This window comes from Lissotriton vulgaris, chromosome 3_1 (assembly GCF_964263255.1).
Source record: "Lissotriton vulgaris chromosome 3_1, aLisVul1.2, whole genome shotgun sequence".
Classification (NCBI taxonomy): Eukaryota; Metazoa; Chordata; class Amphibia; order Caudata; family Salamandridae; genus Lissotriton; species Lissotriton vulgaris.
This window is the reverse complement of record NC_141689.1, coordinates 954919872-954945756: the sequence shown is the minus strand read 5'-3', so window position 1 is coordinate 954945756 and position 25885 is coordinate 954919872. Positions and strand designations below refer to the sequence as shown.

Here is a 25885-nt window from a genome sequence, read left to right as displayed (position 1 = left end):
GACTGACAATTCAGTACTAACATTTCTGAATGACTGCTCCATCAGATGCTCTTCCCTTCGCTGGCCAGCCCCTTGTCAAATACTCCTTCATCTTTTTCAATATAATATCCTCCTTTACTGCTTTGACCCACTCATCATGTGGTATTCGGTCCTCGGTGAGTGTACACACATTTGCTATTAATCACTCCTCATTACCTTTAATTATTTTATCCATGCTATGAACAGGTAATCAAAACAATTGGCCACCACATTTTTCATTCGAAGAGACATATTCCGCCCTGAAAGTAAACTCCATCAATTCCAACACCCACCTGGTTATTCTAGACAAAACCTGACAAGTGCAGTTATTGGTGAAAAACATCCACCAATGGTCGATGATCCGTTCAAATCACAAAATCCACTCCCCATAGGAATTTGCAGAAATGGCACATGCTCCACCAGTACGCCAATCCTTCCATCTCAATAGTGGAATGCATCAATTTAGCTCCCCTCAAAGGTCACGAGGCATAAGCAATAGTTGACTCTCCCCTATACCTGTATTGCATCAATACTGCCCCCAAATCCACATGCTCTCCTCCGTGCAAATTATACATTTGTCCTGTGTGCCAATGGGTTTATGGCTGGAGTACTTGCAATACACTCCTTCAGTTCCACAAACTCTAACATGCTTCATCCCACTGAAAATTGACATTATTTTCCATCAACTTCTGCATTCATTCTGTTTTGTCCACAAACACTGGAACAAAACGTGAGTAATAATCTGCCAGCCCTAAGAACGAATGCACATGGTCCTTATTCTGCAGAGATGGTGCTTCTATTGTCCTCACCAGCTTCAACTTGGGCGCCACTCCACACTCGTCCAGCCAGTGACCATTCAACACTTCTCACGCCAATACTGCACTTGTCAGGCTAAATGGTTAATTCATAATCATGTAAGGTTCTTAACACCCCCTGCAAAACTTCGTCATGTTCTTCTATACTTTCCCCAAATACCAAGATGTTGTCCAGGACTAACTAGGCACATGAGAGTAATGTATTTATTCTCTTCAAGTAATTTGGCAACTCCAGGAGGGAGCTGCAAGCCAGCTCCGCAATGGTCTCTGCTCTCCCCTCTTGAGCCTTCCCCGCATTCTAAAAGAATCTCTATACCAAGGCATGTCATGTGTACAGACGACACCAGATCAAACCCAGAAACAATATAGCCTACAGAATATTGACCCCGATGATACCTGAACCCCATCTGCTGAAAGGCCATGTGTTATAATTCTGCCATGTTGGATAGGATGAGCTGAATCAAACGCAATGTTGTACAAGTCCTGGTTCTGCCCACATGCGGAATCCTTTTGGAAGGAAATCCTATCATACAGAAAAGAAATTACTGGTTTTGAATTAGAAATGGATCCACTAGCGTTCTTTTTGGGTGACTTGGTGAAGAAGGCCATATGCCCCCTTACACAAGGGTTGCAACTCCTATTTCTCACATGTAATTAGGAGCTAGAATATGTTTAGCCTATGCCTGTCAGACACCTGACGCTCCCCTTATTTCCCTTTGACAGCCTACACTCTGGAATAATCATGCGTTGGGGAAATTAACAGCAATAATAATAGCAATACTGAAAAAAATAATGGAGAAGTATGGAAACTGTGCGCTCTCTTTGGCATATATGGCAGAAAAAGAATGGATAATCAAATGTATGTTGAATTTCTTCTTCACCGAGCTCGCCACGAGCTGCCGATTAGATTTAAAGATCGTCCTTCGGCACCAATTTAATGTAGAATGGGTTTTTTATGTGGCCAGCCTGCGAGCTGTTGTAATTTTATGGCAGTTTCTGTTTTTATCTTGAAATACTGTGTTATTTTATTATTTTTGTCATGATTTTGGCATTTTGTTTTTCCATATGGTCGAAACTTAAAATACAATTGTACAAAAAGGAAAGATGAAAGATATTGTTTTATTAGAAAAAGAGATAATTACCTCAAACATTTCATTAATATGAATTCTCCGAAAGAAACAATAAAAAAATATAAAAATCTGAAACTTCACTGTAAAAATATGCCCACGACGCTACTCAAACAATTAAAATAATCTTACTTAACGACGCATGTATCCTTAACTACAAGACCTTCAGGCTGTTAATGACCATGATGTTATCACTCAGCACTAGCATCATAGATATTTAATTGAAAAATCCTCGCATTGCTGGTGTGCTGGGGTTCTTTTCTATTCTCTCACCCAGATGTTCATTTTTAATCAAACTCAGGTGCATGGTTCACATCTGCTAATTTAACTCTAGGGTGCTGTGTTATAGAACCGCAAGCGCGTCATAAACCAGACATAATCACCTATCAGTGTCACGACAAAACCAGTGGGCAATTTACTCACACAATTTCGTGCAGTTCTAAATGCTAAAATGACAAGTTACAAATCCATATGCTATTTTAAGAAATGCGTAAGTATACGTTATTATAACATTTTCTTCGGAGGCATGCACTTAGAGAGCCTGTGATAGAGTTGTAACTATGACAAAAAGCCAACAAACTTCTTGATTTTTTTTTTACATAAAGGGTGAAGAAAGTTTAAAACCTTTAGATGAATAGTATCACAATTACATTTGCTTTCCAACCATGGTATATTTCACCAGTTGCATTGTTACTGCACCATCGTACTTACGCCACAATTCTTGGATTCGCTTTCTGCTCTCTTGATTTTAAGAACCTCTATTCCAATTGATGTACTCCCAATCTCACCTTACGATAGGAATCTGGGTGTGCTATAGTCCCATACGCGACTGGTATAGTCCACCACCGCAACTGATACCGCTACCGTGTTGCAACACATGAACATCTGAAAGATTCATGAGCACCCTCCTTTCTACACTTTGAAATCCCTAATTATCACCCTGTCCATGAGCGGTGTTGACTAACAGAGCAGCCTCCCAGTCAGTCTATTGCTGTACTTCATCAAAGCTAGGGATAATTTCTCTGGGGCTGAATCTCCTCGGAATAGTGTACTGTGATTTGACAACGGTTAGTTTGGGGAGAGTGTATACCGGACCGGTATTCTCCCCCTCCTCTCCAGTGATATATATGTATTCCATCTAAGCCAATAACAAAACAATCAGTTCTGCTACTTGCATAATCCTTAACCTCCCCAGGCACACATACACCTCCCACCACTGCTGCCAGGCTGGCTTTCTATTCGTTAATCACGGGACAAACTTTGTCATCCTTATCCTATCTTTAGGGCAGCACATAGCACTTCCCTCCCTCCACCTCTTGATGACCCTTTTCCACTATGTCCCAACAGAAGCACTCACATCACAGATCTCAGTATCTTCTCTCTCCCTTAGAAGTCCTTTCGCTATCTAATATCAAGTCCTTTGAATTGTTAGCAACTCTCCACTGGAATGTGACATATTCTATAGTACATGTTATTATTTTTGATTTTAAATATGAAAGAAAGCAAGCAAATCAAATATTTTTAATATGGGGTTACATTTTAACAACCTTTCTCTGGTCCCTGCTACTGATGTATTCTCATTTACCGAAAGTGGACAGGAACCATTCAAGTTAGTCATTAGAAATGTCAACACTTAAATAGGGGTGTCCTTCTTGAATATTTTATTATGGTTTTTGATCAACCACGTTTGTATAAACTATTACTACTACAACTATTACTACTAGTACTACTACTAATAATAATAATGATAATAATAATAATATTATTCTCAATAACAGTAGCTTCATATCATTATTCAAGCCCCCTGCCTCCTATGCATCTGGTTCCTCTCTTAAACTTCTACCTCCCACTCAGCTTCTGATCGTGGACGACAACAAACAATATTATTGCAGGCCACGAAATATTTGCAATACAGTATGTAATGGACCATCACTGTATTCTTACATAAATACACACACAAAACAGAACCCATCACTGTTTCTAACTATGAGCCTGAGACAAAAGGTAGAAGATTCAATACAAAATCTAACTGTTAAGGTGAAACAGAAGTACTAGTGACTAGTGTAGACAGAAGACCTGTATCCGCATAGATCAAGATAGGCATGTACAAGGAGATTAAGTTTCGGGGCTTAGCGCAAAACCAAAAAGGTGGGAGGTATCTCAATGCAGAGATCTTAAAATAGGGGGAGGCTGAATCGGTTCTGGCCTAGAGGGAACAGAGACAAACACTGTGCTTACAACAGCACCTATTTTGAGTGAAAATGGTAGTTACTCTGTATTGGGTCAAGTTATGTCATTTTTTTCACTCAGGTCCTCACTAGACGTGAGTAGTGAAATGATAGAGGTACCAAAAAATACTCAAAATACTCCTCCTCAATTACTGTTAAAGGATCTCACGATGACTACTTTTACACTTTAATAAAACCAGCCTGCCACTAGCATGTTAGCAATCATGTATTTGATGGCATTTTTAAAAGGGATAACTGAACACAACTGCAAGGTTTGAATTCTTAAAAATTATCATAGCTGACAGTTTTATTAAATAATGATTATGAAAAAATATGTTTGCCTTTCTGGGGGCGGGGGGGATTTATATTGCGTGGGGGCACTGCATTAAAAGAGTTAAGACCACTTCTCCAATGAAAGAGTATTAACATGCAGGAGTCGGAGGCTGAGAAAGACTTGCTGGGATTGGGTTTAACAATATTTGTCAAGATTCATGGCAGTGGGGACCTGCTCCTGGCCACTCTGAACCCACCAGAGACATGTTTTGGGTTACAGTCCAGGGACTGTTCTAAACGTTCAGGCCTGAGCCACAAAGCATTTCTGTGCTGTGCATTACTGCAGAGTGTGACATACTAAGGAATTCCCACAAGTATGACATGCGTCTTTGCTGAACTGATCCACAAAGCTTTTCTGAAGTAAGCATGTCTTACACCTGGAAAGTAATTATAAGTCTTGAGTAGAATATAACTCCTAGAAAATTCTTTGTGTACCAGGCTTGGAAATACGGTAGTAATCCGCCGCGGCCCATGCAGGCAAGAGCGGTGGGGTGGTGGGGCTGGATGGTGGCTTTTCGACAGACGACAATGAGGGAGAATGTATTATTTATTTAATTTTCTCTCGTTTTCGTATGTCGAGTCGCCCCCAAACCCAACCCCATCACTCATACTTGCACGTGCCGCGGCTGGTGGTAATTTAAACAGGACCAAGGCACACAAGTAGTCATCCATAGAGCCCATAGAAAAAGATTCTTAATCAAGTCCTAAAATCACTGCAGGCTGTCTGTTGCTTATTTGTATCACTTTTGACCTTTCATCCCTGCACTGTCTGAACACACAGAGCACAAAGTAATTGACAGTAGCACAAGGTCATTCACAACACTCCAGGCAGAGTCTGCTTCTGTTAAAGTTCGCCCTTGCAGTAAAGTATTTTTAATTTAATTTACAATGGTGTTGAAGTATTGGCAGTTTCTTGCCTGGTTAGTGCTAGTTTTAGGCCCCCAACCCCTCCTTCCAGAGCATTTTATCTTGTGATTTAGATTTCATATTTGCCCATAAACTTTGGAGACAAAAAGAAAACTAGAAAGCACCATAATGTATTTAATTGAATGTTCACATCTTAATTTAGGAAACTGCTAAATAATGAGCCTCAGATTCACAAAGAAACTGCTAGAGCTGCGACTTTCTCTTGCATAACTTCTACCTTACACCTGAATTTCAAAAGACAGGCTAGAGTAGTAGTGCTTGCTTACTCCTGGTATTAAGGACTAAGCCAGGGGTACTGTCAGAGCAATTCACAGCAAATTATTTTGAGAATTAGGTGTACAGTACTTGAAAACAGCCAGTCAGTGCACCTCTAAGAGTTACTCCTGTTTGCTATTGGACAGACAGGAGAAGGCAGACATTTGGGGATTCTTCCAGAGAGCGAGGTGTTAGTTATTTAAATTTGTAAAATGTGTAAATTTGTGAAGCTTCTGTTTGAGATCTGATTAGACTGAACCAACTAACAATTTCAGTATAAATAATTATAAATCATATTTTTCCTAAACAAAATCCCTTGTAGGCACCCTGACTTAACACTGTTTGAACTGCCCAAGCCTCCAAGGGTATATTGGGTTTTCCCACGTCCTTACTCTTTATCTACAGGCTAGCAGCACACACAGGTAGTTTGTAAAAAACGATATTCACATCCAGGTAGGTCTTAGACCGGCTGCACTTCCTCAAGGGTAGGGCGGATAATGTGGTAGGGCGAGCCCACCAGAATAATATCAGAGTGGTGGCCCTGACTGAGGGAGCTGAGGGATTGGACTTAGTGCACTTCCTAGAACCAAAATGTTCACACCCACACAGCACCTCACCCCTTTCTTCTCCTCAGAGCTAGCCCATTGAGTGCCGGCTCGGAGGTCCCCGATGGACTAGCTGTAGAGAACTGTGGTGACCACGGTCCTTCATTACAAGAACACAGACTCAATTTTCCCTGAGTTCAGCAGGCAGCCCCCATGAAACTAACAATCAGAAAGTGCAGGGTTTTTTAGACAACACCTTGATGGTGCAGAGCCAACAGGCCTCCTTCCTAGGGTTCAAATTTCGTCTTCACAAGATGCATCTGCAATACTCATTGCTGTTCAAAGCAAAGCTCAAGATATTCCATGACCAGAAGACCCACTTTTTTTCTAACACTCCCTCTGCCTGGGACTGGACAGAAAACCAAGGCGTACTTGCTGGCTCTGGTCGTCCTAACCACCTGGCACCTTGCGATGGATGCTGCCAGAGGCTGTGCAGCAGGCGATGACCAGATTCCAGGTCTGGTCCTGGTACTGCGTGATCTCTACACCAGGCTCATGATGAATGCTTGGGTGCTCTAGAAGTTACCCATCATACTGAGACACTGCCCCACATAGACTCGAACGGCATACTACTCCAGGTGAGGAAATCTCCATCCATCTGTCCCCTGCTGGATCTGATGAGGGACCTTATGTGACTCCACAGACCATGAATGATCTCCTGTCACACAAGTCCAGTGACCACCGGGTCCGCTGACAGCTTGTACACATGGCCTCTTTCTCTTCTTTTGTAGGGAGTCACCATGCCGAAATGGTGCTCACCTTTTTAGGAGCCAAAAAAACTGAATTGTGCAAGTGACAGCCACACACAACAGCCAAAATCAAATACAATGACCCCTCACCTACAATAGGGGGCAGACTGGTTCCTGAATGCCCCAGTCTGGACTAACCATTGCTCAAATGTTTTATACAAGGCCAACTATGTACTTTTTACCCAAAGAGTTGCAGCCCTGAGATAGAGTGCTTCAAACTATGTTTTGGATCTGAGCCTTCTCCAATTTATTTGTTAAGAGTAGTTGATTGTCACCGGCACATTCACGAAAGCACAAGGGTCAGAAGGTACAGCAAAGGAGATCAATGGTGTAACGAAACTTGAGGGAGCCCCCTGCAAGGTACATGGAGGGTCCACCTGCCGGGCTCTACTAGGAGCTCTCAGGTCAGGGTACTGTGCTGAGGGGGACCCTGGAGCTTGTGTCCCCCCTGCACCACAGGGGCTGCGGGGGCCTATGTTCCACACCTGAAGGAGATACTGGGTCCTCTGAGGGTGTAACTGGCACTATCCACACATGGATTTTAACCAGTGTGTCTTAGTGAAGAAGATGCAGCAGGTGCAGCTGCTCCAGATCGTGAACTCTCTGTATTGGTTGATGATGTACTCCACACAATGCTTCCTTCGTCAGAGAGATCCTGCAGCACGCTATAATCTGCCCCACTCTACGGGATTTGGCATGGGCCTGTTTGCCATTCACCAGGTTGTAGGAGTCGTGGTAAAAGTCCATAGGAAGTCACTCATATATGAGCTCACCTTGATGCCGCTTTTGCAGCTCTCGTCATTCACAGAGCTTTACTTTCCTGAGCAGCTTCAACTGCGCATACAGCTGAAAGTGATCACCCTCCCACCAACTGTTTCTGCTAGGGAAAATGTTCTGGCAGGGCCAGCTGCTGATCCCACACATAGTCTAGGGTGTACCTCAAGAGGGAGAATTTGTACCTAATAAAGACAAGCATTGGTTGCACCTTGGTAGGCCCTTGATGTAAGCATGGCTGGAGAACAGGTGCTGAGTGGTGATGTCCAGGACTCTGTTTAGGAGGGAGTGCTTGGCAACAGACACGGGGCTGCTCCACCACCACTGGAAAGTGCGCGAATATGTCAGCAATGTCTCAAACCAATGGCTGCATATTTTGGAGAAAAAGAAACCGATGGCTGAAGAAGGTTGACCCCTTAAAAAAAGTATAGAGTAAAATATGTTTCCAATGAATGGCGCACACACAGAACACCTCAAAAGTGGGTGAAGGGACTTGCCCTGTTTTCCCATGCATCAGTTAAGCGCCTGGAAGTCTCAGGTGGAATGGCAGTCATTCAGCAGGGCAGTACATCAGCCCATCCACTGTATTTCCGGTAGGGGACCTACATTGCCCCCGTAAGCATCAAACATTACGCCATTGCCAGGTCACGGGATGGCAAACTGTTACTTTATCACACTTCACTTGGCATCCCGAAATTCAGGACACCAATCCTGCCTGGTGATGAAGAGCTCGGGCAACAAACCACTGAGGGGGAATGAAAATCACTCTGATCACTGTCACTGTTTGGGGTTTACTCACAAAAAGGTGAATGCAAGATAGGAGCAAAAGAACAATCCCACTTTCAAATTCTGCTGTGCAAAGATGGGTCGCCAATGCCACTGATCATGGCAGCCTCCGATATAAATCAATAACTATCAGAAATATGGATTGCAGGCTAGCTAATGCACGGGGTGGGCTTCTGGAAAAAATCCATCATCATATATAATTTTATTGCTTTTCAGCCTGCTGTCTCATTCTTCAGAAGATAATCGTGGGTTATCCGTGGGATTTATTTGTATCCATTAGACTGAGGAGATTTCCTCTGAACATCGAATTACAGCGGGTGCTGGAAAATGTAACAGAGCCCAGCAAGCAAAGCCCGCATTCATCTCGATTATGTGTCTCTGGGCAAAAAGGGCGGAAGGAATTAATAAATATATTCCGATATTATACAGTCTGTGTCTCCGGGAAATCAAGTTAAAATAGAGTTAATGAAAGGCATTCGTTCCAACGTGGGTCTCACAAAAATGCTAAACTCCCTCACACATACTTTTGTGCATCACCAACCAAAAGGACTTCTGGACTCCAGTAAAGAATAAAAAACTGGCAATCCCCAGATGGCGTTTTAACAAAATCAGAGGAAGATAGTTGAAAGAAGCGGGTGCAAAATGTGAATCGCCCTGCCTAAAAATGTGAGGAAAAGTTCACACCCATCATGACCCTGTTTAATATGTTTCTTTTGCAGGGAGCTTATATTATTAGTTGTGTTTGTTTGTTTTGTACTGTGCAGCTGAGTTTTAGCATTTGTTTTGCACTATACGTAAATAAACCAGACTACAAAGGCATGCTGCCTGCAATCTTTGGGATAGGCACAAAATGCACCTACAGTTTCCAGAATAAGTGAACTGGACTGGGACATTTCTCGTTCTCGTCTACGTGAGAGAGACCACGGTCTTGGTTTGAACTAAGACTGACCTCCCACACAATTTGACTAGGGACGCTCAAGGATTAACCACTCTTTCCCCTATAGGTGTCGGCTGGGTCCCCATTGCTAGTATGGCGGAATTACAAGACATTTCTTCGGCAATAGAAATACCTTTCACGACCAGAAGAAGTTTTAAGAAGAAAGATTCAAAAATGTAACTAAATACCATAAACATGAGAATAAAATGCTGGGTTAAGTCAGAAAAAAGGTTATAAAATAAGGTCAAACATTCCCATCTGAAATCATAGTGGATATCGAACTCGTAGAAATCAATGGAACACGGTAGAAATCCTAGAAGAGTGATAGTCATCTTGTGCACCTGTAGCAGGGTGTAGGGGAAGCTGGGCAGAGAGGGCACACAATTGGACAAAGTTAGGAACCACAGACAGTCAGAAATGTTAACTTTGCACAGGCTGTTTGAGATGGAGGAAATCTTAGTTCAAATGAGCAAAGATGAAGTCTGGGTCCAAGCAGACTTCCACAGGTCCAAATACACGGAATGAGGGCCCTCAATGAAAAAAAAATCTTAAGTCAAAAACTACAGTCAACTAATTTGTCAATGACTGGTGTGTAATGCAAGATTAAGATATTCTTTCTGTCTTCCCTTGGTCAGATCTTGTTTTTCAGGCTTCCAGGAGGGACTTTCATAGATGCTACAGTCAATGCTGCTTTGATGTGTGGAAATCGCAGAAATTGCTGTTAGCATAAGCTGAAGCCATATTAAGTTGTGGCATCCATTTTGTTAAGCCATGTGATTCTGCTGTCTTCACTGTTTATTGCCTTTCTATTCTGCTTGAGTCATCAACAGTAGTTAACTCCTTCATTATTGAGCCAGAGCAATGTATGAGCTCAGAAAGGCCTGCAGCTGCTAGAATGTACCTGTTTTAGAATGTAACTGTCAGGCTATTTTAACTGATGCAAGCAGTTCTATCTCCCCTCCCACTCTGCTGACAAAGTGGTTTCTACCTGTCCATGTTAGTCAGTATCTATTCCTTTGTAGGCCTGTACCTTCTATTTGAGTCTCCATGCTTACTGTGCAACAAACAGGGTATAAAAGACCCTTGGTTTCTGTATTCCTTTTACTACCTCATACAGTGCCTGAGGGTGTTGTATTGATGTAGTCCCACTCATGAGTGATTAATAAACTTGTTATTTGATATTCCAGAGTCCATGCCAATCTCTATTTTGTTGGTTTAAGGACCAGTGGACAGATAAGGGTGAACCCCTGCATCAGTGAGCCCCTAAAAAGGCTCATTTCCACAGATGTAGTCAATAGTTTGTGCTGCTCGAACTGAACTAGTTTTACAGACTTAGATTTCCTCTAAGATTGACAACACATTGTCCCAATTTGTGCAGTTCATGTTTTCTCAGACAGTGCTAAAAGGTCCCCTCAGGAATCCAGCGGTGGTCAGAAAAAGGTAAACATTTCTCTCTTGGTAACAAGACCACTCAATGATATTCCAATGTCTTTAGGACTAATTTTTACAGGTCCAGTTCTCTTGAACACATCTTCTGTGTGTCATCACATGCTGGTCAGCTAGTCACTAAGACATTCCTAGCCTCCACAGAGCCATGCAAGAGGAGTCATCTACAGCAGACTGCAGATCCCTCTGTCTCCAGCGCCATTCCACTACCAGTCAACTCAAGCAACGCAGGCAGGAATCATACAGTAGGTTCCAGGATCCACAGCAGACCAGAGGCCCCACTGAGTTTGAAAGTCAATCAGGAGGTTTGCCTTCCTGGCCCTGGGTGCATGTTCTGTTTACTGCAAAAAGAGCAGATGATAGATGGAATGCTAAACAAATCAAGCTTTCACCCCCAGTCCCAGATCTGGGTTAAATCCGTCGTTTTTTTTGCTTGCTATACCATTACAGTTTAGACCCAGTCATATGTAAATCAGTCTTGACATTGCTTCCCATTGAAACTGCCAGGCCAGGTCCTCCCTGGACCTGAAACAAGTATCCTGGGATTAGATGGCTGAGTGTAAACTAGACCCTTCTGTCCATCATCTGTTCTTTTTGCATTTATTGTGATTACAGTAGTGACTGAGGCGGATGTCAGGAGAGATCTAGTTGTTTTGCTACAGCACTCCAGTGATTATATCTTTGTCTTCTCTCCTTATAGCCTGTACAAGGGTAAGAGTGTCTACAATGGCATTGTAAGGGGCCAAGATCTTTATTTTCTCTAAGTCATCCTGAAAACAACATTTGCCCCTGCCGGATCCCACATCCCCCCTTTTCCACAATATGGTGCACGCCAATGAGAGTTATCCAAAAGCCAGGGAGCTCTCATTGTTTTTATCTGTCTGAACAAAGAAGGTAGAGCTGTCCCTAAGGGAGCAAGATGTTGCCATAGACCAGATTCTCCCACTTCACCGAGAAGACAAATAGGGACAAACGATACCAAAGTTAATGGAGCCAGTAGGTGAAGCACATTCTGTAGTGTACTAAGGGAACTCCACCTACTCTACATGCACTAGAAGAAGTCAAACAGCCTTACCTCTCATCACCCGCCCCCCTGTGGTTGAAATACTATTGAGACATGAAGGCAGGTCGATCATCTGTGGTCTTTACCTAGGTTTACTATCTGAACACTACCAGGAGTTAGTGTACATCACTCAGTGCCGAGAAATACATTTAAAATGTCAACTTCTCACGAATTCATTTCCATATAAAATGATAATCCATTGTTGTTAGATTTCAGAATGTATTCCCAAAACCATAAGGCTTCTGTACTTAAAGTCAGTACTTATCACAAACCAAGAGATAATAAATATTGGGAATGTAAATTATGTTCAAAATCACTCATGGCCAAAAAGGCCCACATCTTCTTCGTTGGCAAAAAACAGCTCATGTGATGGTTGGCAAAAATCAGAGGAGGCAACGTGATGCTATATGGAGACAAAGTTGCATACGACCCAGCTTGGCAGCTAAATACATATATAACCAGACAAAGTGGCTTTGTACATGAACAGTCATCTCACAGTACACTATTTATTAAAATCTCACATCTCAAAGTGATCATTCGCTGGCCCGTCTAAGTTCCATGACAAGGGCTGATCTGGAGAAGGGAGTGCCACTTTGAAACCAGTATACATGAGGTGTGCTTAACAAGCTTCGAGAGCCAAAAGAGCTCAAAAGCTAAAAAAAAAATTTGAAATACGTTAAGGGTAGAAGTGGTTTCTTACAAGGTGTGTCTGTGTGTTTAGGGAAACTAGGAGGCCAGAGATAACAAATTTGACAGCGCAAATATAGCACTAAATTGCAGACTAAATTTGGGTTTAGCTTCTCAGGCACTTATAAGACTCCTATATGTTTGTTTGCGGTAGATATTTACAACACATCCTTCATGGGCAAATCTTGCTATATTTGGCCCTTACCCATGTTTTATTTCTACCAAGTAAGAGAATAAATTATCATTGCATCGTGGTTACCATTACAACTAAATTCTTCGGGTCACATTTCCAAACTTATTTTACAATTTACATGTGCTAAATGTCAACCCAAGTCTCGCTCATAGTTTATACCAGTGGAAAGGGAGAAGATGGTGGAAAGCCTAGGCGAGCGCTGAGCACTCACTCACAAAGGGATTTGCATGTTTTTGTGATTTCCCTCGCCTCCCTTCTCCTGGGTCTGTTAGGCCCTGGAGTAAGTCTGCGCCAGAAGATGGCACAAGGCACATGGGACAAACGTGCATGCTGCTTTCACTGTAAACTCCTGTACAACAGCACTCATGCAGAGCACGAGCACGTGTCCTTCATACAGTTTACACCCTTTTATTATGGGCAGAAATCAAATCAGTCACACATCTCTAGATTAACCCTTCATGGCCCACTGAGAGTAATGGACACACACACCAAGGCGGGTTGGATTCTGAGGGCCTGCTGTCATTGCTCTGTCACTTTAATGTGGTACACTGCATGACAAAGTGCTGTGTGCACGCAGGTTACATTAACCGAGCATCCCTTGCACTGTCAGACCCTTCCTGCGTCTACATATGTTCATATGTGAAATGATGGGGCCTGCGTGTAGGAAAGGAGAGTTGTACAGTTGACGTGAGTGAACAACCTACTCACCCTAAACGAGCAGCATGAAGGATGAGCAGTAATGTAGATGTATAAGCAATGTATGAGCTGTAATACGCAAACACGCCTTGGCCAAGCCAATGGGTTTGAGCTTGACATGCTGGCGCAATGGTTACATTTCTTTTTATATTTTATTGCAAGCACGTGTTGAAAAACGAAAAAAGAAGAAAGCATTGCATTGCACCCCCAAAGCGTGGCAGCTAAACGTTTGCAATGAACAGTTTCAATGTAAAAATAGATTGACTATTGCATGCAATTTTAATGGAAAATGCAGGTGGTTCCTAGCAGGCAGATATATTTAAAGTCGGCATGGAAACCATGCATTTTTAATACACATCTCAGTAACATAGTGTTCTCACTTGCGCAAGGAAAATTAAATGTACTATTGACCTATTGCTGCTGAATTGCCTGAAGGCATAGTTTAAACTCACTAAGATGACTAAAAAAGTTTTTAAAAATAAGAAAAAAGCACTGGCAAAGTGAAGTATGGATTCGCTAGCTGTAGTGATTGCTTATGCCATATTTAATTGACAAATGCAGTAATTTATTGAACTGTCAGGACATTAGGTACCCTTGTCTAACGAGTGAAAACCACATACTTATTGTGAGTCTCCAAAGGAAACATTTTGAACTATCAACGAGATATGGCTTTAGTTTTCAGCTCTCAACGTGATTTCAAAAACGTTGAACTGGGTACATTGTTACTTATTCTATGGCCTAATACTGTCTGGTAGATGAGATATGAGAGGTCCCCAAAACCTCAGTGTGGTTTATCACTCCATCTCACCCAAGCATGTTGGTTTTAGATACTAGCTAGCCAACTCGACCACATTTTATAGATGACTTGTCTTGCTTACTTCCAATAAAAAGAGATCATTGTAAATAAACAACAAGATGAACAACATAAGCTACATTTAGGTAGAGACCGGAAATAATTCACTGTTGTGGATCAGTGTAGTTAATGTCTTGAAGGTTTATAGTTATTTACCTGAACATGTCTAAAGAATTGATGCACAGAGAATCAGGTGTAAATTTATCTTGCCTTCAATGCCACAAAACCGAGCATCTCAAGTATCATGAGATGTGTGCATCAGATGGGTCACGTAAGAGGTCCTTCAGCTGTGTGTGACTGGCTGCTGAGTGTGGTTAGTATGCAGGATGCATGGACAGAGTCAGAAGTCAGCTGATTGGTTAGAATATCTGCAACACTGGATTTTCTGGGAAACAGAGTGTGGGATGGACAATAGAGAGTGCACTTTGACCCTTGAGCAGGATCACATCTGAGGGATGGGGGTGTGGACATGAGAAAAGGCTACTTTCAGAGGCTCTTTAGGTTTCAAGCTTCAATTTCCAGGATACAGGAGCTTTGTTCACAGGTGTGCGGAAGTCGCTGTATGTGGCAAAGTGAATGATGGTCAAAAACGTTTGGGTTGAGCTCCTGGCAGGTTTTAATGATTCAAATAACAATCAGCACAGCTGAAAGAGAATACATGACAGCAAACGTCGGGTACAACAGAGGCTGATGTCTGCCCGTATATTGATAGGAGGCTTGATGTAAGGTGCTAGGCGTATAGTTCAGTTGGGAACACAAGAGACCATCAGAAAACAAGCTCATTGAGAGCCATCTGAACTCAGGAATATGAAAAGCAGGCAGTATCTCCTCTCGCTTTACTTTCTGCCTTACATCCCGTAATGTTATAAATTATTTTCCTTTATTTGTACCTGCCTTTGGAAAGAGCAAATAGATATTACCTCGTGCGTTTTAATTTTAGGTGTAGATCTCATTTATCATCCAAACCTCGTCTATGTTCCTTCTCACTTCATGTAGAAAAGTTGACCACATTGCTTAGTGACATCTTGAGTGACATCAAACACATTTATGACCTTGTATTTTTGTACACAGTTATTTAGATTTGCATCTTTTGTTTAATATGTTTTGGTAACCCATATAGGATAGCTTTGCTCTTTGTAAAACAATAATAAATGTAAGAGAAAGAAATATCCTTTGGCGATAATGTTCAGCTAATAGAACCCCATAACAACTTCCTGGAAAACAAATCTAGGCTGCCATGAGCAAACCTTCTGGATATACAGAAGTATGAGTTAGAGGTTAGGTGCTTGCAAAATAGGAGACAAATCCTGCTGCAGGCAAACATACAAGACGAGAGTTAAGAGAATTATTGTTCTTCAAGCATGCACTACAGTTTCCATGGAGCGCAGACGTACAAAGTTTCTTACTACAATTTGGGCTAAATTATACTTGGGCAGAACCTACCTGCTAACACTAAACACTATTATTGATTTGTGAACGTCAGGTGTTGGGATCAGGCTTCTTGCAAAAATATAAATGTAATATATAGTATACCCCTTAGCATAGCACATAGTTAAACAAAGCAACTCTGTCTGGGAGTGCTACCTAGATCTGATTGTATTTAGTTACGAGAATTGCCTGTTGCTAAATTCAGATAGGAACACTGCCATGACATGCCTTTTCTTCCAAGTCAGCAACAGGAAGCACCCCCATGTGTACCAACAGAAATAATGTTGTTGAGGACGAGACCGGGAAGTGGCCCGAGTAATCACTACTGGCTGAGATTAATTCAAGCATTCCATCACTTTTGCATTGGTCAATGTGGTGCTCTAAGTGCAAAGCGTATGCCCAGACATGGGTCTCATGCTCACACTGCCACTGCACCATAGCTGTACCTGACTGAAGAGGATCAAACAGGCAGAAACCAGTCTTGCCTTGCATGTGTTCAGGCTTGTAGAGGACCTGGCTTGGAAGTTCAGGCTGGAATGTTCCTATTTGAGAAGGCTGATTTGCATATGGCAGGGTCTAACCTGAGGGGCCATGGTGGGGAAAAATGATGGTCTGGAATGCATCCCAAGTCATTACTAGTGGTAAGGTTAATTCAAGCTTTTCATCAAGGACTTTTTTGAAATTGTTCATTGTGATGCCGTAAGTGTGACGGGGTTTGACCAGACGTAGCTCTTGTGCTCACAATGCCACTGGAACCAAGCTGCACCCAACTGAAGAGGCCAAAATTAGTCCTGGGTTGCTTGTGTTCTGGTTCGGAGAGAACTTGGCAGTTTGGACTGGACTGTTCCTTTGGAGCAGTACCAAGGATGATCTGCATTTTGCAGGTTCTAGTTCGAAGTGGTGTGGTGAGCATAAAAAGGATGGAGTCGGATGTGGCTTCAAATAGTTACCAGTGGCTAAAGTTAATTCAAGCATCCCATCCATTATTTTATGTATTGTTCTTTGAGGATGAACATCATTTTTTAATTCTCTTCTTACTTTACAGAAGTTAAGAAATTGTTAGTTAAAAGAGCTAATTATGAGTTGCGCATAAATATCTGGAAGAAGGTCTTGCCTTTTTTGTGTAAATAAGTTCTAGGTTTAAGTTTAAAGCGCTCAGCTACTCCATTGAGTGTCCCGGAGTTCATGGATTAGATGGCCCAAATTCTCACAGTAAAATCAGTTTAGCAAGCTACCTTAAATAGTCAGGTTTTTAAGTGACATTTAAAGGAGTCAATGTCGTTTATGACGCGAAGATGTAGCGGAAGAGAATTCCACTCAGTTGCGGCCAGAGCTGAGAAAGAGGAGCCACCCCATCTCTTCCTCTTCGTTTTTGGCGTATCATCAGAAATGCGTGGGAGGAGCGTAAGGCTCTACATGGCTTATAGTAGGAAAGTTTCTTGATTAGATAAGAGGGTCCAAGGCCATAAAAAGCACTGTGTGCTAGCACCAGCCCATTAAACCTCACTGCTTCTCGAACAGGCAACCAGTGCAGCTACTTAAGGTGGGCCCTAACAGAGATGTTTCTCAGGATGTTGCACAAGAGCCTTGTTGCACCATTCTGCACCAGATGGAGTCTCTTAAGTTAGTATAAAGGAAGACCCAAATATAGTGCATAAGCATAGTCCAGAAGTGAGGTAATCATGACCGGGACCAAAAACAAAAAAATCCTGAAGAGCAGCAGAAGACTAAAGCAGGATGCGACCACACTTTCTACCTGAGGTTTAATGGACAGATGATTATCAAATTTCAGTCCAAGATTCCAGACCACTTTGGCCGGCATAGGAGGTGATGGTGCAGAGCTAGGCGAGGCTTCATCACCCGAGGATGGGGTAGGAGACCCCGAAAAAGGAAAATTCAGTTCTATATGGCAAAGTTTATGTCAAGAATCGAGTAATGAGATATGAGGTATTATATTTAAATGCCTGGAAGAAAGTTGGAGATTACATATTAAGGTACAGTAGAAGTTGCAGTCAGGACAGGCAGGCAGTGATGAATGCAGCAAAGGATACCAAAAAGGAATCTTAGGGCCTGATTTAGATCTTGGTGGATGGGTTACTCCATCACAACGGTGACAGATATCCCATCTGCCGAAATATAAATCTGGATATATCCTATGGGATTTATTTTTTGGCGTACAGGGTACTATTGTGCAGAGTAACCCATTCACCAAGATCTATATCAGACACTAAGTAAAAGTAGACAACATCACTGGTCTTGCGAGAAGTTGATAAAGGCTTTTAAGGAGGAGAGAAGCTGTAAATTACACCTCTCAATCGTCTTCTGGTCCGAGTCATAGCGTTCATAGACTGACTCCAGGAGTTTGATTTCTCCCAGGGAAGCAGCAATTTGCTGGTTCCAGAATAGCTATTTGCTGCAGATTCTGTGATCTTAACAACATTTTCAATCATTTTTCTTTGAATGTATATTGCATACGAATTTTAAAACTCATGCTAGGAAATTGTTTACATGTGCTTATGCAAAGACATTTCTGATCCTTAGACTGTGAGTAACAGTGATGTTTGCTTTTACGAATGGACATCTTAGTGCCATTAATATTATTTGTAACTGACTCTGATAAAGAAGATAATGCGCACAAAGTACAAAAGATTACAGATTTTCCTTCTTAGCAAGTAAGCACATAGCTTAATAATTTTCAGCCACAGCAATTTCATTTTGTAGAGAGAAAAGATAGTTGTGAATAGGAGGTCATTAAGAAAGGTAAGGAAGTAAGTCATATAATAGAATTGTAGTTTATGAGAAGGAATGATATATTTTATTTTCTTTCTACCTCTTTTCACAGGAAAGATAACTATAGGATGATGTTTAAACCGCCATAGAAGAACTGCTGCTGTTCTCTATCTCCTTCCCCTTTAGACTCTGTTTGTGGAATCATCAAATAGGATTCCCAGTCGAGTTTTGTTAGGGACAGAGTGAATAAACGCAACCTGCATTCAATCCTGAGGAATAACCAGGTTAGTGACAGTTCATCTGTAAATTGTCAACAGTTTGAAATAGATTATGATAGCATTGCAGCCTATGTCTGAGTGATGTAGCAGTTTTATTTTAAAAAAAAACACTCTCCGCGGGTTACAGACTCGAGCAGCAGGAATGGGAATAAAAGTAGGAAGGGGCCTTTATCAATTGGTTTTGCCTGCTGCTGAAGTTCTTCAATGCTATTAATACATTCCACCCTCTGAGTGTAAAATGTTCAACGTTAAACATGGAGAAAGAGAGAAGAAAACAATAGAATGTTGTAGCAGAGGATCTATATCCTACATTATTGTCTGTTTCCCAACTCCCAACACTCAAATGTTTTAATATCAAATATGGTCTGCAGATAGTCTAACATTTGTATAATACAACATTGCATTTTACAAAAATAATTATAGCTAATGAATTGTAATGGTGTAAAGTGCCTTTTATGTTGTTAACAACTTTCTCTGTATAATGAGGGTTATTGATGTTGGTTTGATATATTATGTATTGCTTATGCAATTACTTGTTCCAAAAGAAAGCATTTGGTTTTAAACATGAAGTTTTGAAAACTTTGAGATGAATAATAGATTGCATCCAGTTCACATTGGCATGGTAAATGGGATATCAAATCCTATGGAAAGGGTTGTAATATCTAACAATACAAATCTTACACTTTTTCTTAAAATAGTGTTTTAATGTTTTTCGATATCCAATAAAAGGCCCTAACATTGGTGTCACATTGGATATGTATAAAACATCCCTGGTGAAAGTCAGTTTGCAAAAGGTTAGTCTGCAGTGAGGAGAAGAGGCGGTACCAACCACAATGAAGCAAATATGAACATAAAAGTAGTTTGTAATGTAGTAATTGCACTTAATGCTTGCACACTAAGCATGGGTAGCAGGAAACATGAAAATGATTTATATTCAGAAGGAATTTTATTTCTGTTGCAGCTAGATATTTATTCCCTCTGTACACCACAACATATTTAAAAACTATAAATCAGAATACATGTGTTGGCGAAGGTGATTTGAGAGGCAGGCATTATTTCATTGTTGAACAAATACTACAGGTCATTTATTTATCAAGTTTATTAGTTTTCTTAAAAGTAAGGTTTCTCCATTACACTAGTAGTTTAATGCAACTTGAAAGGGCTCCTGCTAAAGCAATGAGGTATTAATGTATTATGATATTTATTTGGTGGCACCAAATGTAAAGACCTGGATCACTGGAATTGTGAAAACTGGGAGCCTCTGGCCATAACTCTATTAATTGTCAAGCACCAAGCAAATGTATGTGATTCTAAGGAGGAACGAGGGTCAAGGCTTTCACAACGTCGGTTTACATTTACACTACCTACAAGAGTGTGCTCTGGTCACTTTAAGCTGTGGAGAAATCACCATAGTCCGCTGATGGTCCCGTCACACACACCCTACCCCGCTTTGTGGCGAGTGTACATCAAACACACAGACAGAGAAGAAATACCTGGTGAGCTCTTCTTTTATCTTCATTGGTTCATGCGGGTAGAATTTCACTCTAAAGCACATGGTATATGGTGGATGAGCTGAAACGTTATAAAGAAAAAGCGTGAGATCAGTAGCAGCAGAAACATGGCTTTGATGACAATGCATGAGAGCCGGTCAACAGTGTCACAGAACAGCCTGTGGGTATTCGACAGCTGCAGTCTGAGGCGTGCGTTAAATTAAAAGAAATTGCATGACTTGGATTGGTCAAAGCGTAAACTTAATCTGCATATTAATAAAAAAATAATCCGTTTTATACATGATTTTCCACTTCACAATTTGTATTTACTGCTCCTCATTTCAAAATCAAGACCTTTACCAAAAAAGTGTAAGAAGAGCGGTTAAGAGAAAAATTCATTAAATTCAGGGGAGATTAAAGATGGCCGCTCATGGAGGACCTCACAGTTCTGAATGAACTGATGATAAAGCTTTGCAAAATGTGCCAATTTATAATAAAAAAAGCAAGGCAGAGGTAAAGAGTAGAATTTCGGTGTATACAAATTAAATTACAAATGGACACTCATGCAGGCTCCTTCGTGTACAATTGTGAAGTGCAAATGCTTCATGTATAATTATCATGGGAATGTTGATAATTCAAAATGGAGGCATACGATAATCATGGGATCTGAAGGGTGTGTTTGGTTATTTGGAAGAAACTCATTTTTTAATTTTCGTAACAATTTGAGGGTTTCCATATTAAAGCCATCGGTCGCATGGCGGAATCGATTATATGCAACAATTTTTATTTTTCAAAAGGCAACATAAATAACTTACATTAAAATCAAAATCACAGCAAATACTGTTCAAATATAAATGTTCCTCTTTTTCATTTTTCATCCTCTATTATGTTTGCTGAGTGTGAAGTTCTGAGCAAGACACCTAAATCAAAAATCTATAAAAATGAAATAATTTAAAATGTGTCTCATTACACCGGTTGCCCCATGTTTGGCAAAACAGGACAGCCTGAGTCCGATTCATACTGGGACCTGAAGGACAGAGTTAAGTTAGGCATGCTCATCTAAAAGGCTGCGGTGGGTTGTGACAGAGATGGTGACAAGTCCAGCCTTCACTTCTGAGAGGCAACTTGGCCGTGGGCCGCCTGTCACAAGCCAGGCCTCCCTGATAGACTAGCAGTCCTGAGAAAAGTCAGACACAAGTCTCCCTTTCATCTGCCAGTACCACTGAGGCACAATATGGCACATGGTTCGCCTGTGTCCCTGAAGCTGGTCAAATATATGCCACACTGTCTGTCTCTTGCTGGTGTCGCATACCTTTCACGTTCTATTTCTTACAAAGCCAATCACGCATTTGCACTCTTGTGATTATTTAGCAGACAATCCAATTATTGAATGAGCATCGAATCATCATAATCAGGGCACAAGTCCCAAAAAAAGAAGTGGGGGGGGGGGCTAACCAGGTTAGGCAGTATGCAAGTAAAATCATGACGTATGCCATCACAGCGCATGAAGTCATGACACGTGTCATTGCACGTGACATCACAGGAAGTTACCTCACTGGAAGTGACATCGCAAGAAGTGACATAAGATATTAAGACATCACACATATGTTTATCAGTTATATCATGAGTACACTTAAGCGCGAGATTTGGTAATGGGGTTGTGCCAAAAAAGTGGTGCAATCCCGACACAAAATCTGGGCCTCAACTAATACATGTATTTTTTAAAACCCTGCCACAAAGAAATTGGCAACAAGGAGAAGCATGGTAGTAGATCGCAGCACACCGGGCTTGCCAGTACATTGCCCACTTTGGACGCTCGACCTACACAACCTAACACATTTTTTGTTTAAAACAAATGTGTTCTTGTGTTATGAAACTGGTGCTATGTGAAGCTCTTTGATACCCGTTTCATGTCAAGTTCACGCTATATAAAACTCTGTAAAATAAAATAAAAATAAGTGCTACACAATCAGTGTGATATGTGACGTGTAGGGCAGGTCTTGTCTGGATGCTTATTGACTATTGTACTTTTGTTAGGGATTCTTTACATAGTTAGGTCGAGGACCGAAGGCTGCGCTTGCGCAGTCTCCGGGAGGACATTTAATGATTTTGAGTCAGTTTCAGTAAAGGGGCTTGAACCCGCCTCTCTCCTCCATTGGCTAGCTTCCTAAACGGAGGCCAGCCATTGGAGGAGACAGGCATCACTCCAATAAAGCCCCGTCTCTTTCGGATTCGGGGGTGTGTTTTTTTGCCTTCTTTCGCCAATGGCAAAAACACGCCCCGAATCCGGAAATTTTCGGAGCTTTGGCAGCCATTTTTTTTTTCTGCGGCTCAAGCAGGATCAAATGAGGACGCCTCCCTACAGCTTTGCAGCCCGAAAGTCGTGTGGAGTCTGACTCGGGTAAGCTCCCCAGAGGTAGGCAGGGCACAGTTGCATGGACCGGAGCAAGATGCTCTCTGATTGTGCCGAATTTCTTGTTTTAATTCACTTTTCTTTTCTCCTTCACCACCAGTGTCTGCGGTGTTTCCTAGCCCACTCCTGGCTCGCACTGAACCCGGGTCAGCGTATCCTCGCTGGGGCGCACGATTAGGAAAGGGCCAGAGTGCGGAATTATTGCTTCCGTATAGTACAGCTCCCTTCTCTTTGAAGGAGATTACAAGGCTGCTGCGTTTCTACCGTAAGAGTCAATATAGCAATCCCCACCTCCGAAACCTCCTTGGGCTCTCCATGTCACTGCAGCCAATCGCAGCGGGAGGCATATTCGAAAAATCCCTCAAGGTCTTACATCCTTAGCCTCTGCCATTCCCAGCGCCATTGGGTAATAGTAGCGTCCACAGGAGGAAATAACAGCCATTGGTGCCTTCCACTTGAAGCGTCCGGCACTACGGTGTGATTACACAGCAGCACAGCTTATGCAGGCTAAGAAGCCATGAAGGTGCAGCGGCTCCGTTCTCAGTATCACTGAAGCATGTTGGGTGCACCATGCAACACTAGAACGTAAAAGCTAGGGACATTCAGTTTCGGAAGAGAAAAAAACCCCAGAGACTTTTGGTAAGTTGTATTTTATATACCTGTTGTGCTGAATTGGAAGTTGTATCTTCAAGTTCCACCTCCGTGTATGTACCCACCTGACTAGATGTGCCCGGGCTTCCACGGGCGTGACCAACAGCGCAGAGATTCCCAAAATGAAAATCTGGGACAGACCATAATCATAGAGGTAGGACTAGACATTAGCAGTGATCGCAGTCCACAGAAGTCCACTCGTTAACAGAAACGAGTGAAGGAGACTAATGTTCTAACATGGGAGCTTGTGTGGTAAATAACACAAGAGCATTAAATGCACGTTTATAATGTATTATCACCCCTGGAAGGTAAATGGCCTGCTTGGGGGTGCAGCATGCTCACCACCGACCCTGCGCAATAGGACGAGCCAGAGAGACTTCAAGTTTAGAAAACTTGTATTAGTCCGAGCTAATGCGCATCACTTCAGACTGCGACACCAATGGCAACATGGAAAAAACATCAGAGAAAAGATAGCACATTTGAAAAAAACGACACAAACTTCCAAAAAGTAAACGCATTGCTTCCACAAGCAGTGGAGCAGCACATTGAGGTATCCAGAGGGCATGAATAAAGAGCCCTGCTGGACGTCTCCCCTGGGGTGGGATTGTTTCCATCGCGTAGAGCACCCGGGAGCTGCACTGCAGAATCCCGATGCGTTTAAAATGTGGGGTCGAACCATTCTGAGCATGTGTTGCAGTGAACCCGGTGGGATTGAGAGCTGAACCCACACTCCAAATACTCGAGTGTCACTCTTAATGTGTGAGACTTGAGGTCTGCGTTTCTCTGGTGTACCCCAGCACCTGCACCCGTCACACCGTTTTTAAAGAGCCCTGCCGCCACCATCTGAGAGAGGGATCGATGCAGAAGCTTTATATATATACTATAGTGAATACTGTTTCAAAACTCTCTGGAAATAAAACAGGACACATATATAATTAGCCGGATTTCCCGGTACTGACGTCTATAACCCGGGATTTTTCGGACTCATTAATGACCGTTTACCGAACATTACGTTTGTAAAGGGAAACTATTCGGATTTAGTCACATTTGCACCTCTTGTGCCGAGTTGTAACTCTTTTTTTCTGTTCACGTCATAATTTAGGTGTGCAGAAAGCTAACCCCGAGTTTCCAGTTCTACAAACATTTACATTTCCAAAGTCACTATTTCATCCGACTTGCTCACTCGCTCTTGTGGCCTTTTATAGAAAGGCACCTGCTGGACACCGGAAAAAAAATTCGCTTTGTAATCATTCGTCAACACACCCATATTTCTTGAGCAGCATGACGTATTTATTGTGCTTTACTACACAGCCAAACTCCGCTACAAGCTTATTGCAGCGCCCAGGGCCGGCTAAAAATAAAGCAAACCAGCCCGCACGGCCGAACGCTGTGACTAGAAATTCACACTGGCGGCATTGTTGGCTTATTTCAGCCCCTATCAGAGGCAACTTAGCCAGCAGCCTACGAGGACCCCCTGGACACCCCTGTTTGAGTTAGCCTCCGTAACCCAGTGAACCTGGAGCTTGAGCGTTTTTAATTTGATTCAGAGATATTCGTCTGCCCTGTCGTATTTGTGCTACTTCTTCGAGGTATTTGTGGCTGTTTTTGTGACGTAACGCTGTTACAGTTTCGCCGCTTCTGGGAAAAGGAATAGTTCAGTCAGTTTAATTGTGTTTTTAAAACTGACAACGCAACATTTTCTCGTACTCTAGAGGGGTAACTTGACTGTTTACTACACCTTCTGATTCAGTCATTAATTAACTCCAAATGTGCCTGTGGAGTGGATACAAATAGTTCAAGGTAATTTAGTTCGATTCTGTTTATTCACTGACTTGCTCCTTGCATTTAGTATTTAGGTTCTTTTGTGTTCCGTGACTGTACTTTTTCCACATCCAGTATTTCTGATTCATCACTGGAATAAAAGAATGGGCTGCAACCTTTCTTGTATCTCACATGTGTAAATTCAGTCTCATACCTTTACCATTAGCAGTGCCCCACAAACTGAAGTGTAAAATGGCATCGACTTTTTAGGTCTGGTATTAGTCAAGGCCTTTTCATTTTTCTAAATTGTGTAGTATACTTAAAGGGGGCTTTCAGCCAGCCTTCTTCATCCATTGGTCTGTTATTGTCATTCAGATTTTTCTGCTGCCCAACACAGCATTCAGTAGTGCGGCTCTGTGTGGGTGTAAATGCAATAGGTCATGCACATGCGAGCAATTAAGCTATTGGCATTGTAAATGACAATGCCATTTATTTAACGATTAAACTATTGGCAATGTAAATGACAATGCTATTTATTTATGATTTAACAAAAAGAAAAATGTCATAAGCAATGCCAATAGCTCTACCTTTAATGATGCCGAGACCATTGCAATGTAAATGCTTGTTTTTAGTTAGTGATGT

General features: G+C 41.9%; 1 protein-coding gene across 1 annotated transcript in view; it reads right to left on the bottom strand.

Moving 5' to 3' along the window:
* The window catches only part of FRMD3 (FERM domain containing 3), a 672717-nt gene that overhangs the window by 196295 nt on the left and 450537 nt on the right, over nucleotides 1-25885 (bottom strand). The window contains exon 4 of the mRNA XM_086961321.1: nucleotides 20422-20500. Within this exon, the coding sequence (XP_086817447.1) occupies nucleotides 20422-20500 (79 nt within the window). The remainder of the gene's footprint in view (nucleotides 1-20421; nucleotides 20501-25885) is intronic.